The sequence below is a fragment of the Peromyscus maniculatus genome, chromosome 13 (assembly GCF_049852395.1).
Source record: "Peromyscus maniculatus bairdii isolate BWxNUB_F1_BW_parent chromosome 13, HU_Pman_BW_mat_3.1, whole genome shotgun sequence".
NCBI lineage: Eukaryota > Metazoa > Chordata > Mammalia > Rodentia > Cricetidae > Peromyscus > Peromyscus maniculatus.
This window is the reverse complement of record NC_134864.1, coordinates 54,006,722-54,021,478: the sequence shown is the minus strand read 5'-3', so window position 1 is coordinate 54,021,478 and position 14,757 is coordinate 54,006,722. Positions and strand designations below refer to the sequence as shown.

Below are 14,757 nucleotides of genomic sequence, written 5' to 3'. Positions count from 1 at the left end.
GACATTTTCTTGGGACCGAAGCTTTTATCCAAAGTATTATCTGCAGCTTTTTTCCCCCCTCTGGCCCAAATTCCCTCCATTCGGCGTCCCATGTAGGCAGACTCTCCGGTAGGACCCTTCCTGAATCATGGTGGCCACTTGCTGCGACTCTTTCCATTAGACCATTCTTCCTGCTTTAAGAATCCCGTGTCTGGGCCTGTGCGATGGCTCCGCAGGTGAAGGCACCTGCCGCCAAGGCTGATGGCCTGCGTTCAGTACCAGGGATATTTCTATCATGGCAGCAGGAAGTTCTGCTGGGCAGTGCTGGGCTGGAGGCTTGGTGGGTCTTAGAAGAAGGCCTTGAGTTTCCTTTCTTTCCTTCTCTCTCTCTCTCTCTCTCTCTCTCTCTCTCTCTCTCTCTCTCTCTCTCTCTCTCTCTCTCTCTCTCTGAGACATGGTCTCTCTATTATGTAGCCCCGGCTGGCCTGGAACTCAGAGATCTATCTACCTGCCTCTGCCTCCCGAGTGCTGGGATTATCCACTTTTCTAGTGGCTACTCCCACCATGGCTAGCGAGGCCTAAAATTAAATATATAAACATATATATTAAGTGGAAGTATTGATTACATCTGGGGCTGAAAAAGGTCATTTGTTTTGGTAAAAGCCTGCAAGCAGGTGACCTAGATAAGAGTGCTTTTGGTAACACCACACACATTCCAATCGGTAGCATCACGATCAGCATGTTTTCAGGAGCTCGTCAGACCACGGTATAGGACCTACTAAAAAGGAAGGGACAGTACTTTCAGTGAGAAGACTGTCCTAACAGCAAATAAAGAGCTGAACGGACTGGGGGAAAAATCAACAGCTGTTCTTAGATCAGAAACCTCCCCACAGGAACCAGACCTGAGCAGGAAGATGTGAGCTGTAATTAACACACTGCGGGAAGCTCACAGCTGACTGGTCAGTTAAAACCTTCAGGGGAAGGGCGGGTATTCAGGTTCTCTTCTCATACCTGCGAGATTGCCCTCCAGGAGTTTGACCAGATTTTAGATCTTCTAGCAGAGAGTGGGAAGGACAGGAGCCGCTGTGAAATAAGCCGAGAATTCTGGTTGTTGATGTTGTTTTTTAATGAAGCCCTGCTATCAAGAGAAACTGTGTGCTAAAATCTGAACTGTTAGGGTCTTCTGAGGGCCCCGTCGACCTGAGGGAACAAAAGTACCCAACTCCCACCAGCCCTAGGCTTCTATACGAGAGAAGGAAAAAGCTCAACTCCAGTCTACCCTGGTCTTCCAGGGAATTCACCGATCAGAGGCACGGACTCACTTCAAGACTGAACTATTGTAACATGCCCCCACACCTCAGTCGGCCCTAGACCTGAGCACACCCGACTCCATGATGGAAGTACCACTGAGGCCATAAAACTCAGCAGGTAGACAGCACCACCAGCCAAAACAAAGACAAAGAACTAATCCATCGGAGTCCAGAGTTCCGGGAATTCGTCTCTCAATGTGCTAACTTTATTTCTTTGCTTCTGTAGTTCCACTTCTGGCTAATTGTGCTTGTTAACTGAAGTGTGTCAACCCGGGACATGGTTTTTGTGCTTAAAAGCTCATTCTGAGAAAGACTCAGGACTGCACTGAAATCCGGGACACCCAGTGTGCATGCAGGCTGACTAATAGAGACTGTCTATTGGATCACACCCATGTCTGAATAGCCTTCCATAGTGGAGACTCTACAACACAGTAACGCGTTTCAGCTCCCCTTGCCCCATCCCGGTCTCGCCACGTTGCTGAAGTCACAACCCAGGTGGGAAGATGGCTTGACCACAACTGCCAGCTGTGGAAGCCGAATCCCAGAGTTCAGTTCTCAGAACCCACGTTAATAAAGTGTCGTGGATCTGTAATAACAGTCCTCCTGAGGCAAGACGTTGGGGCAGAGAGAGGGAAAAACGCAAACCTGTCAGGCCAGCTAGCCTTGGAAATGCTGCCAAGCAACCAAAACAAAGGAGCCCCTCCTTCAATGAGGTGGAAATCGAGATAGACTCCCCAAAGATGTCCCCTGATCTCTCTTCTCTCTCTCTCCTCTCTCATGAAAAAAAAAGAATTATTTTTTAAAAAGACATACATATCAAAATTTCTTTTACCAAGTAAGTCATGTCTAACTATCAAGAAAAAATAAGAACTGGCGACTTAGCTCAGTTGGCAACATGCTTGGTAAGATCCTGGCTTCAGTCCCTAGAAATGTAAAAAGTGGCATGGTGGCTGAAGCCTGTAATTCCGGCATGTGGAGGTTCAGGCAGGAAGATCAGAAATTCAAGGTCATCCTGGGCATATAGTAAGTTCGAGGCCAGCCTGTGATACTTGTGATATTTAGAAATAAATGAGAATTTCTTTCTTTCTAAAAGAAAGAAAAAACTTAAAGGTATTGAAAAGGCAAAAATATATGGATAGGCCAGAACTTGATTCATATTAGAGAGTCCAAAGTTATCACACTGGGAATTTAGAATAACTGATTTGTTTGGGAGATAATGTTTAGCATGCAAGACAAAAATGTCATTTTCAAGAATAAATGAGGGCTAGAGAGGTGTCTCGGTGGTCACGAGCATTTGTTGCTTTTGTAGAGACATGGGTTTGATTCCCAGAACTCCCGTGGTGGTTCACCATGATCTGTAACTCCAGTTCCCAGGAATTTCATGTCCTTTTCTGGTTCCCAAGGGCGCCAAGCACTCACACAGTGCACAGACATACACACACACAGGCAAAACACTCACACATAAAATAAAATGAATAAATCTAATTGAAAAATAATAAAAGATAAAAAAAGAATGGTGCAGATCAAAGGCATCCTAGTGGAAATGAATGATCTTTCATAGGCTAAAAGAAGACAGGCATTTATCAGTACACTGGACATGGCTAAGGAAACATTTCTGAGCTTGAGGGAATGTCTATGGGAACCTCAAAACTGAAAAACAAAGAGAAGGCTGAGCAAATGTATCAGAACATCCAAAAACAATGGCCTTATTACAAAACCACTATACACGTGCATCGAAAATCCCAGGAAAGGACTAGAAGCAATGTTTGAAGTGATAATGGCTAAGAATCGCCCTTAAATTGATGGCAGGCACCAATTTACCCTCCAGGTAGCTGAGAGAACAGGGACCGGATTTAGAAAAGGGACACTCGAAGAGCAAACACGTGACTGTTTTCCACTTCCATCCAATAGAAACTGCTCTACCTAGTAGAATCCAGTATCTCTTCCACTTGGCAAGCTGCCCATAGTGGATGTGGTTGTATACAGGCTGTTATACAAGATGACACTACATATTAAGTTAATCCAATTAATTTTACTTGGTCTAAGTCATGAACCAGCCACTTGGAGAATAGAATTGGACACTTGGCGCAGTTTCCTTTTTCTTGTGCTGAGAATCAAACCCAAGGCTTCCTGCATGTCAGGCAAGTACTGTTCCATTAAGCCGCGTCCTCAGTCCTTCTTATATAATCCTTTCTATGGGGAGACAGTGCCGCGTACAGAAGATAGGAATAGTCCAATTGCCTTGGTAGCTGTATTTTTCCTTATGTGTTGAGTTTATAAATTAATTCTGAGGTTATATTTGGTAAAGTGAGACTTGGTGAGGTGAAGTGAACTTCCCAGTCTTGCCATCAACTGAGAAGCTTTTTGAGCATGGGAGTAACAATGGACTCACGCAAGATCCTTTATGGTAATGTGTAAGCCTTCTGTCAGGGAAAACTGGGTCCCAAATATGTGTTAGGTATAAACGTCCAGGCTGTTTTAGGAGCTGCTAGGTCACAGGCTTATTAGGAAAATGTGTTCTCAGGTAGTAACTGTGTTTACCTTGAGGACCATCAGGAGAAGGGACCTGTAGCTTCACAGTTGGGATAGGCACAGGCAGTACTGAGAGGTTTCTCAGGACACCAAAGCTTACGCCGACTTCTGGGAAATAGCAGAAGTCTTAGCAGAGGGACACTGTTGTCTTCATCCTGACACCTGATGCTATCTAGAGGCAGAGGAACGTATGGAATTTAAGGAGTAGCCAGGGTCCCGTCTAACTACAGACTCCTCAAAGACAGTATGAAAAACTTGTCTTCCCTTCCTTAGTACAAAGCTTGAGACTCCCAAGACAAAATAAAGGTGGTATTTGCTTCGTCGGACAAATGTATTGATCCTTTGTGACTTTATCTAGACTAAAACAGTTCCTGAAGTCCTGGATATAGACATCAAAGCAAAATACTTCCTTCAGTATCAGTAAGGACTGCCACATGGCATCCTAAGGGATGTATCAATGTCTTTTTAGCTGTAACTTCTATGGGAAGTCAATGATGACATATAGCAATTGGTTTGGATTCATGTCACACCCACACACTATTCAATATCTGTGTTACTAGTCACAAGGGAAAGAAAATGAGCATAGGTAGACAATACATGCAACGCCATCAATATCCCTTCAAAACCCAAACAAAATGCATCTTTTATGGAACTATGCGGGGCTTGAAGTGCGGGCTCTGACTCAGCAGCATTGGTCTCTGCTGGAGCTTGCGTGGGTGTGGTGCTTCTGTATCCAGCCCTACTGGGTCAAAAAACACAAACAAACAAACAAACAAACAAACAAACAAACAAAAAACCCAAAAAACCCAGCATTTTAAAACGTTTAAAAATGATTTTATAGGTGGGCCTGGTGGTGCACTTGGGAGGCAGAGGCAGGGGGATCTCAGCACTCAGGAGGCAGAAGCAGGCCGATCTTGTTGAGTTCCAGGCCAGCCTGGTCTACAGGGTGAGTTCCCGGACAGCCAGGGATACACAGAGAAACCCTGTCTTTAAAAAAAAAGAAAAAAGGAAATCCTCCTGTCTCCACCTCCAGTCTCCCCACAGGGGCACTAGGACACACAGGCATGCACTTCCACATCTGGGTTTCTGTAGTTTCTAAGGGTTCAGAATCAGGTCCCCATACTTGAGCTGCAAGCACCGAGCTGCGCCCCCCCCCCCCCCCCCCCCCCCCCCCCCCCGCCAGGCCACTCCTGCTATTTTGTACTGCATATTTGTGGGAATCAATATTCTCAGCATGGATGATTATAAAATTAAAGAGTTGATTTAAATCAACTCTTAAAAACAAATGTTGAAGATGCTGTATGTCTGGCAGCAATAAATCCTCAGCTAGCCGGGCGGTGGTGGCGCACGCCTTTAATCCCAGCACTCGGGAGGCAGAGCCAGGCGGATCTCTGTGAGTTCAAGGCCAGCCTGGGCTACCAAGTGAGTTCCACGAATAGGCGCAAAGCTACACAGAGAAACCCTGTCTCGAAAAACAAAAACAAAAACAAAAACAAAAACAAAAAAACAAAAAAATAAATCCTCAGCTAATATTTAATCTTACATAAGATATACAAAATTCCTGTTGTCTTTAACAAATGGCAAAATTACATGTATACCAAAGAGTGGTTTTGAAATAAATTTCATTATTATTTACCATCAGTAAATGTTTAACTTGTATATCTATTTTATGCAATTATATACTCGGGGTCATGTAAAAAAGTTAGGCAAAAAACGGGTCTGGAGTGGAAAGATTTTTAAGAAGACCTTCGACAGACGACAAAGGAGAAAGCATAATTTAAAAAGTAGCTTTGTATGAAAAGCTGAAGGTGGGGGCTGGAGAGATGGATGGCTGCCTTCCAGAAGATCCTGGGTCGGTTCCAAGCACCCATATGGTGGCTAGTACCTGTCTGTGACTCCAGTTCCTCTGTAGGCCTGTATGAACATATGTGGTACACAGACATACATGTCGCATACAACAAAATCTTAAAAAAAAAATAATAAAGCTGAGCTGGGTGTGGTATTGCTTGTTTTTAATCCCAGCACTCTGGAGGCTGAGGCATGCAGATCTCTGAGTTCAAGACCTGCCTCCTCTCCATAGCACGCTGCTCCTGGCTAGTCAAGGTTATCAAGTGAAACCCTGTCTCAAAGCAAGCAAACCAACCCTAAAGGTATCATTTGCAGACAACTATTCTTAACTCATGATTGAGTGGAAGTAGCTAAGGACAAGAGTGAATGAACAGATATGGCAGTATTAACAAAACTCTCAATGAAAACTGAATTTTAGGGAAGACTCACATATTAATAGGGAAGAAGAGGAACAGACAGACACTTTCAAACCTTATAAAGCCACATTTGTACTTCCTATCGTAGAAAAGAATCTGCACGGTGAGAGCTGGCTCAGCCCTGCTAATGGTTTGTTTGTTCTGTGTTAACCCTTAGCCCAGGTGATCCTAGAGAAGAAAACAAGGCTGTGCGGCCTTGGGACTGTGCCCCACAGAGAGAGATGTTAATGAGGGAAGTACAAGAGAAGCACCCAGAGAAGCGAAAACACTGTGAATCTCAGAGACCAGGCTGACCGCCTGACCAGAGCGGGAAGACTAAACTTTGAAGTGGGGGTCTGCCTCTGTTTCCATCTCATGGAAGCCAACTGGCTGGAAATCAGAAGGCGAAGAAGTAGGATGTTTATCCGTTGCCTCCCCAGATCACAAGGTTTCTAAATAAAGTGAAGCTTAACGATTCAGTTCTGGTCTTCTACTCATCGGTGTTTTGTTGTGACGGGTAACCGGAACTCTGGTGACATTTTGATGACACTATCACAAAATTTACTTTCACCTTTTGATAGCTAAGCTGCAGCATGGTCCACAAAGCTGAAACATTTACTCTGTGGTTCTTGACCAAAAAAAAAAAAAAAAGTCTAGGTGGTGGGGATTTAGCTCAGTGGTAGAGCGCTTGCCTAGCAAGCACAAGGCCCTGGGTTCGGTCCTCAGCTCCGGAAAAAGAAAAGAAAAGTCTGTAGATTTGTCGTAGATGAAAATAGATGAGGGGCTGGAAGACGACTCAGTGGTTAGGAGCACTTGCTGCTCATCCAGAGAATGTCCCCAGCACCCATATCAGAAGGCTACAGTCCCCACCCGCTAGCCCCAGCTCCCGGGGATCGCACACTGGTCTTCTGGCCTCTGAGGATACCCAAACACATGCGGCACAGGGACACACTACACACAAAAAAGGGGGGCATTCGTTGATATTTAAAATAAAGGTCACGAGGGTGCCATGATGGCATTAGTAGCTTTACATTTATTTAGTGCGCGCACGCGCGCGTGTGTGTGTGTGTGTGTGTGTGTGTGTGTGTGTGTGTGTGTGTCGGAGGTTAATTTTCATGAGCAGATTCTCGAATTTCACTTCCTTGAGCCGGGGTCCCTTGTTTGTGGACAGGTTACTACAAGCTGGCTGGCCCTCCTGTCTCCATCTCCCATCTCCCGCCCTTTCCTTCCCTCTCCTCATTTTTTCCTTTAGTGACAAGGTCTCATGTGGCACAGGTTGTCCCCAGACTTGCTCTGTAGCCAAAGCCTCCAGCTCCTAAGTGCTGGGATCCCAGACCTGTTCCTTCATGCCATCATTTCGGAAGCTAAGTGATTACTTAGGGAAGTTCACTTTACTAGTGTACTTCACTGTGTGTGCTCGCTAGGAACCAAACACAGGGCATCTCAGGCGCTAAGCTGAGCTCTAACACTGAGTTTTGTATATGTTTGGAAGCTCTCACAATAGTGTTTTCAAGTTTTTAGATGTAAAAGATGGTTAAGAACAACACCAACCAAAAACTTATGAGAGTTGTGTGGGGCTACTATGATGCAGCCTTGCCTTTTTGCTTTTTTTTTTTGAAAGACGGAAGTCATTCCAAGATCTCGGTAAGAGCAATCCCCTTGGAACAGTCACCGAGTCAGTACAAAGGCACCAAAAACAAGTATAGGAAAAGATTTTTTTTCCCTTGGAGGAGGTGTGTCCCAGGATCAATCGCATTTCCACAAAGGAACCGAATTCGGGTCCCCGGCCCTGGACAGACTCGCAGAGGCGAGGGCTGGCGAGGAAGTCCTGTCCGCCCCACCGAGGAGGGAGGGGCGGGGCGCGACGTCAGCACGTCCGTCCCCACGTCCAGCGGGGAGACAACTGACCCGAGTGCCCAGGCTGGCGCCGGCCGCTCTCCGAGCCCAAAGAGCCGAGCGCAAACTGCGGCTGCGCAGGCATGCCGGGGGCGGGGCTTTGGGGGCTCAGAGGAGCGGCCGGACTGATTAGCCGAGCGGCTGCCCCGCCCCCGGCCCCGCCCACCCCGCGTCGTCACCGCCCCGCCCCCGCCGCCCGCCCGCTCGGCTTCGGGGTTGACACGGGGCTTCGCCGCGGGCAGGGCGGAGGGCAGCGCGTGAGCCCGCGGCGGGGAGGCGGCGGCGGCGGCGGCGGCCGGCCTGTGAGCGCGGTGAGGGGACGCGGAGGTCGGGCGGAGGCCGCTGCGGGCCGCCGGGCGGCGGGAGGAGGCCCGGGCGGCGGGAGGCGCCCGGAGGCACCGGGCTTGCAGCCTGGAGGGGCGGCGGCCGGCGGGCGAGGGGGGCGCGGCCGGCCAGCCGGCCCGGGCGGGTCCGGCTGCGGCCGGTTGGCGTGGGTCCCCCGTCGGGGTCCCAGAGCGCTGGGGGGCGGCGCTTCGGAAGTTGATTGGCACGCCTGACGTTTGTCTTCCACGTTCTTAACGGGGACGCGGGGAGGAAATGGAGAGGTCCCCCGGAACGCTGTGGGGCGGGGTGCGGTTGAGGGGGGCTCGCCCGGGAGGTGGTCCTGGCCTCGGTGTGCGAGCTCCTTTCTTCTGGGCTGGAGGAGAGGTAGAGGCCAGGTGGACGGGGTGACTTTCACTGAGCCGGTGGTTAAAACAAACAAACGAGGAATTCCTAGGGCCCTCCCCACCCCCCCCCCCACGCCCTGCCCTGCCTGCAACGCAGCAAACATTCCCAGCAACTTTTAAGTAGCAGGCGAGAAATCTCGGCGATTTGATATGTTTGAGCTGTGTTCTTGGTCTTGTAAGGGTAAGGGAAAACACCTGAGTAGGCAGTACTTATTTTTTTACCTCCACCTATCGCAGTTTTGATAGGGAACCTGCCTGGAAGATTTTTAGTACTTGATGTTCGTCTCGGTGTAGGAAAACAGGTTTCTGTGCGATCTACTCAGATTGGAAATTTATCTATTTGACTGGGTAAGCAAGGCTGGCAGATACCTGGATTAAAAAAACAAAACAAAACACAACTTTGGGTATTTTTGTATTTCACAGACCTGTTGACGAGCCCAGCTAACCACTGATGAAGATGTGTTGGAGTAGCTGCAGATATTGATCTTTACTGATCGGAGACGGTCTTCTTTGTACCACTTTTTTGTTTGTTTGTTTGTGTATCCCGCTGCTTTGAGTTTTACTGTAACGGCTGAGAAACTTGGGAAATAAAATAACATGCTGTGGTCTTGAACCCTTCTTTTTGAGGAAATACTAAAGTGCCAGAGTGAAAAGCCGCAATGGCAGCCAGAGAGAGGCTCTTTGAACTTTGGATGCTTTATTGTACGAAGGTAATTGCTTTTATTTCTGTACTTAAAAATACGTGATTATAAAATTGTATATCCAGCATTATGACCTTAATGGGTAGTGTTTTTGTTCATATTAAATAATCCTGAATTGACAGGTGTGGTGGAACTCGCCTTTAGTCCCAGCACTTGAGAGGCAGAGGCAGGTGGAGTTCTGTGAGTTCCCCATCCTAGTCCAGTTAAGAGAGTTCCAGGACAGCCAGGGCTGCATAGAGAGCCCTTGTCTCAAAACAACAAAACAAAACAACCCCCCCCCCCATCCTGAATTTTAAAAACATGTAAGAGATCTTACATTTCCCATATTTTTTCAGATTTGAGTACATTGACTATATTGGCCTACTATTAAAAACTTACAGATGTGTTTTTTGATACTATCTTCAATGATCTCAAAATTATATAGGTGAGATTGTGCCTATAAAAGGAAAATAAAAGTCCTATTGTGTGCGGGATGTTTGGGGCACATGAGTGCCGTGGTACTTATGTAGAGGACAACTTTGTGGATTTGGTTCTCCCTCTCTGCCCTTCCATAGCTCCCTAGGATTGAATTTAGGTGTGCAGGATTGTGTGGCCGGTGCTTTACTCTTTTTTTTTTTTTTTTTTGGTTTTAACCTTTGAGAGAGAAGTAGGTTTGTTTTGTTTTTGGCCCTCATTCTGTGAATTATTCCAAAAAGTCTTTTCAGCCTCCTCCTTAAAGCGTTTGTTGTGGATCATTTTAAGCATGTACAAAGAAGATAAGATACAGTAAATCTTTGTCACTCATTTCAGTGATGATCAGTTTATACCATGGTTCTGTTCTGTTCTCTCTCTACTGAATTATTTAAAATGAAATTCCACACAGTTTAGGATGTTGCCTGTAGATATTTAAAAGTGTATCTGTAAAATAAGTCTTAAAAACTATCACAGTACAATAATTATTTAAACTGCAAAAGATACACTTATGTCCAAACTTCTCTGCTAATCTCATAAGACTTATTTTCTCACTGCATAATTCAGTATTTAAGCAAAGTATGTGCACTGTATTTTATTGAAAGGATGTGTGAAATCTATACCATACTTCTTTGATATTCATTTGTGGTAGAGAAAGCACCCACCTTTACCCCCGAGACAGGGTTTCTCTGTGTAGCTTTGGAGCCTTTCCTTTAACTTACTCTGTAGCCCAGGCTGGCCTTGAACTCACAGAGATCCGCTGCCTCGGCCTCCCTAGTGCTGGGATTAAAGGTGTGTGCCACCACTGCCTGGCAAGTTTTTTTTTTAATTAATTAAAAAAAATATTTATTTATTATATATTGTGTTCTGCCTGCATGTATGTCTGCAGGCCAGAAGAGGACGCCAGATCCCATTACAGATGGTTGTGAGCCACCACCATGTGGGTGCTGGGAATTGAACTCAGGACGTCTGGAAGAGCAGTCAGTGCTCTTAACCTCTGAGCCATCTCTCCAGCCCCCCAAGTTTATTTTTAATGATTAAATGATTTAATGATTTTAATGATTAAAATTTAAACATTGCTTGCCATTTTGCTGTCCCACTTGATTTTCTGAATACACAGAATATTGTATACATCCCTGGTTAAAGAAGAGATCTTTGCAGATCGTGCAGATCTGTTTCAGGGCAGTGAAGTTAAGACGTCTTTCATATTTGCCACAGTGCTGAACTGACTTTGGCACCTGTGTTCCAGTATGTCAATAGTAAGTCACTCTGGTAATGCTTTGGACGTTGCCACTGATGAGTTTGAAAGTTTAGTAGAAGTACCCTTGGTTTATACTGCTTTGTAGAAGGAATGCAGACTGTGTCTGCTTACTCATCTGAGTTCAAGACTAAATGTTAGGGATTAAAATCCTAGTAGAAGCTTCTGTTTTAGCAGGTGGATCCTCACATGTTAAATTGAACACTTAATAAAACATTTGATAGTTTTTTCTTTTTAATAGGTTTTTCTTAAATTATCAAGTATTTATGGAGTATGCTCTAATGTTTTAATACATGTGCACATGAAATAATCAAGCCAGGCTGATAAACATATATATCCCCTCACATAATTACTTTGTATGACATGCAGTTTGTTTTGTTACCAAATGCGTCAGGCCTAATTTCCCTTTTATTGTCTTTCTAGGAGTATGGTTTAATTGCATTGTTAGAAATATGACTATCCATAATAGATTTGTTGACTTTATATAGAAGTCATTACATAAGAAGGTATAGTGTTCCTATATTCTGAAGGTTGTTATGTCAGTGGATATGACCAATAATTCAGGTTACGTGTAGTCTGAACTTTCTTGCTTTTAAATAGTCATGCTCACCCAAGGTCAAGGATTTGATTGACAGTGTATTCATATAGCTCGTAAAAGTTAAACATTAAATTTGAACAGCTCTAATCTAGTAAGTGATTTTAGTTCATTGGTTAGCAACGACCACTCTGGATGTATTGAGAGCAGACAGTCGAACGACAGCTGTTGGGTGTCTTCGGACATCATTTCTTTGCTTGATCTTAGGAACAAAAGTAGAGGCAGGTTTTATATAACTGTGTACCAGCTTGGGTAGTCATTAAGCATCTTTTGGGAATTCAGGTATTTGTGCATTCTCTATTTCAACTGCCACTCTAGGAAAGGATGTATTTTCAGTGTTGGTGATTCAGTCTAGGGCTTTGCAGCTAGTAGGCAGGTGTATCATCTATCTTCTTTTACTTTTTATTTTCTGAGGCAGTGCTTTTCCAAGTTACCCAGTGGGGTCTTGAACTCACTCTGTAGCCCAGGCAGGCCTTGAGCTTGACCTCTTCCTGCTTGAACCTCCTAAATCACTGGATTACAGACATGCATCATCAGGCTTGACCACCAGATATTATACATGCAGTAGCTAGTTGCTAGGATATATAGAGGAGAAATTGAGCATCTCGGATTCCTCAGTAAGATTTAAGTTTTTGGGGGCAGGAGATATAGCTTAGTGGTTAAGAGTGGCCGCTTTTTATGGGACTTGGGTTGGATTCCCAGCGTCACATGACAGCTCACAACTGTCTGTAACTCCAGTCCCCAGAGATTCAGTGACCTCTTCTGGCCTTCCTGGGCATCAGGCGTACAAGTGGTGGACAGACACATACAGAGGCAAAACATACATAAAGTAACACTGATACATAAAGAACAAGTGTAAGTTCATTTTTGTTCTTGCTGGTAAAATTATCACAAAGTGATAGAAGGATGTAATAGGTAGAAAGTCGGGGTTCATTAGTTATTTTGTTTTTTAGACAGGGTTTCATTTATTCCAGAATGTCCTAGAACTCTTTTCTTTTTTAAATTAGGTTTATTTTACTTTATGTGTGAATGTTTTGGCTATATGCATGTATGTGTACCATGTGTGAGCTTGATGCTGTGGAGGTCAGAAGAGGGCATTGGAGTCCCTGGAACTGGATTTGTGACTGTGACCTGTCATTTAGGTGCTGGGAACTAACCCTGGTCTTCTGCAGTAGCAACAAGTGCTCCAGCCCAGCCAGAACTCTGGATATTCCTGTTTTAGTCTCCTAAGTGCTGGTGCTGTAGGGATGTTTGATCTCACTCTGTTATTGTTGAGATTACATTGAAAAATTAAGTGGAGCTAGTAGAAATAGACCCAAAATTTAGTTCTAATTCTGCTTTTCATCTTAAGGACCTTAAAATCAGGTTATCTAGTTTTTTTATATTTCTATTTTCTCATCTGTCAATTGAGAAAAAAAATAACTTTTATTTTTCTCTTTGGTGGAAATGAAGCTGAGCTAATAAAATTAAATTTTAATCTTAAAGTTTTCAGGTTGCCATTTAAGCATAGTGCATAGTTATCTTGAATAATGGTGTGGGTTTTTATTTTCCCCACTCTCACACAAGTTTGTTTTGGACCTTGGTGATGCTTCATTTCCTGCAGTTGCCCTTTGTCCTTCTAAATCTGGAATATGACTGAAATAGATAGTTTTGCAGTGAGCTCAGAGTAGAGTTCCTTTTCAGAATAAAAGTTTTGCTTTATAGTGAAAGTGGAATTTAATGATGTTTTATTTAGATAAAAAGGTATGCACCTCCTTTTATACAGATTTTGAAAAATCATACTGGTGGCTTCTAATTACATGTTTGTTTAAGGACATTAGATATGAAAGTAAAAAAAAAATGAATATATCAGAAGACCTGAAGGTTGTCTATAGGAAATGAATATTACCTCTGTGGTTTGGTTTGTGCTCATCATGTACTGCTCTTAAAAAAAAAAAAAAAAAGATGGCATGAAAAATTTTTATTGTTGGGCTGGATGTGGTGGCACATACCTTTAATTATTTAAAACAGTTAGATCTCTGAGTTCAAGGCCAGCTTGGTCTACTTGGAGAGTTTCAAATTACCCTGGCTGTGTAGTGAGACCCTGTCTCAAAAATCACATTCTTTTTTTTTTATTCTTTTGATTATCTAAATTTCGCTGGGAGTTGGTAGCATAGGTAGCACTTAATCTATGCTTTGGAAACTGATACTTTGGCCAAGTTAGCTAGTATAAGATACTAGGTTTCCAGGTAAGCATTCTGAGTTTTCAGTCCTTGAGGGACATTCAAGTATTTCATAGGTAGATAGGAAGTTCAAAAGGGAGGCTTGTGTTAGAAATAAGTATTTGAGAGTTATATTGGAAATGATACGTACATAAGGAGAAGAGGGTAAAGTCAGGAAGTTTTGGACCTAAAGAACTTTTATTAGGAAGAGAGAGAAGTCCAATATTTCCTGTCTTACACATATAATAATGCATGTTAAGGAGTTTGAATGGGAGAACTAGGAGTGTTGGTTCCTCAGAAAGTAGAATGGTTTCAGAAGTAGTCTAGAAGAATGCAATATAGCATTCAAGAGAAGCATTTGGAAGGCTGGGTGTGGTGGTGCACACATGTACTTCTAGTACTCAGGAGGTTGATAGGAGAATGCCGAGTTCCAGAACAAAGTGAAAAACTAGGGCTGAGGAGGTAGGTGTCTCAGTGTCTGAAGTTCTTGTTGTGGAAGTGTAAGAGCTAGAGTTCTGGCAGTAGTGCACATCTGTAATCCCCGTTAGCCTACAGTGAGATAGGGGGTGGCAACAGGAGACTCCGGGAAGATCATGGGCCTGGTGTGCTCAGTGGTGGACAAGAGACCCTGATTAGAAGGTAGGGACCAACATCCAGTGTTATCTTCTATTATATGGATGCTTGATGTACACACACACACACACACACACACACACTCAAAAAATTACTCCCCCCAACATTGTGGAGGTTATTGGTAGTTTCAGTAAAAGCAATCTATAAAGAGTGAAAATTAAAGATGTTAAAAATAAAAGCTATTTATTTATTTATTTATTTTAGAGATTGAATCCAGGCCTTCATGCGTGC

At 44.1% G+C, this 14,757-nt stretch overlaps 1 protein-coding gene across 4 annotated transcripts in view; it reads left to right on the top strand.

Moving 5' to 3' along the window:
* Nucleotides 1-8,150: 8,150 nt before the first annotated feature.
* Nucleotides 8,151-14,757, top strand: part of Nbeal1 (neurobeachin like 1) — a 148,268-nt gene continuing 141,661 nt past the window's right edge. For 3 of the 4 annotated variants that reach the window (XM_076550315.1, XM_076550313.1, XM_076550312.1), the window contains exons 1-2: nucleotides 8,151-8,271; nucleotides 9,112-9,398. Coding sequence is in view for 2 of the 4 variants with exons in the window: in XM_076550313.1 (XP_076406428.1) it covers nucleotides 9,348-9,398 (51 nt within the window). In the remaining 2 variants the exon portion in view is untranslated. Of the gene's footprint in view, nucleotides 8,272-9,111; nucleotides 9,399-14,757 lie in introns of those variants that run through there. The other variant, XM_076550314.1, reaches the window with a different exon arrangement.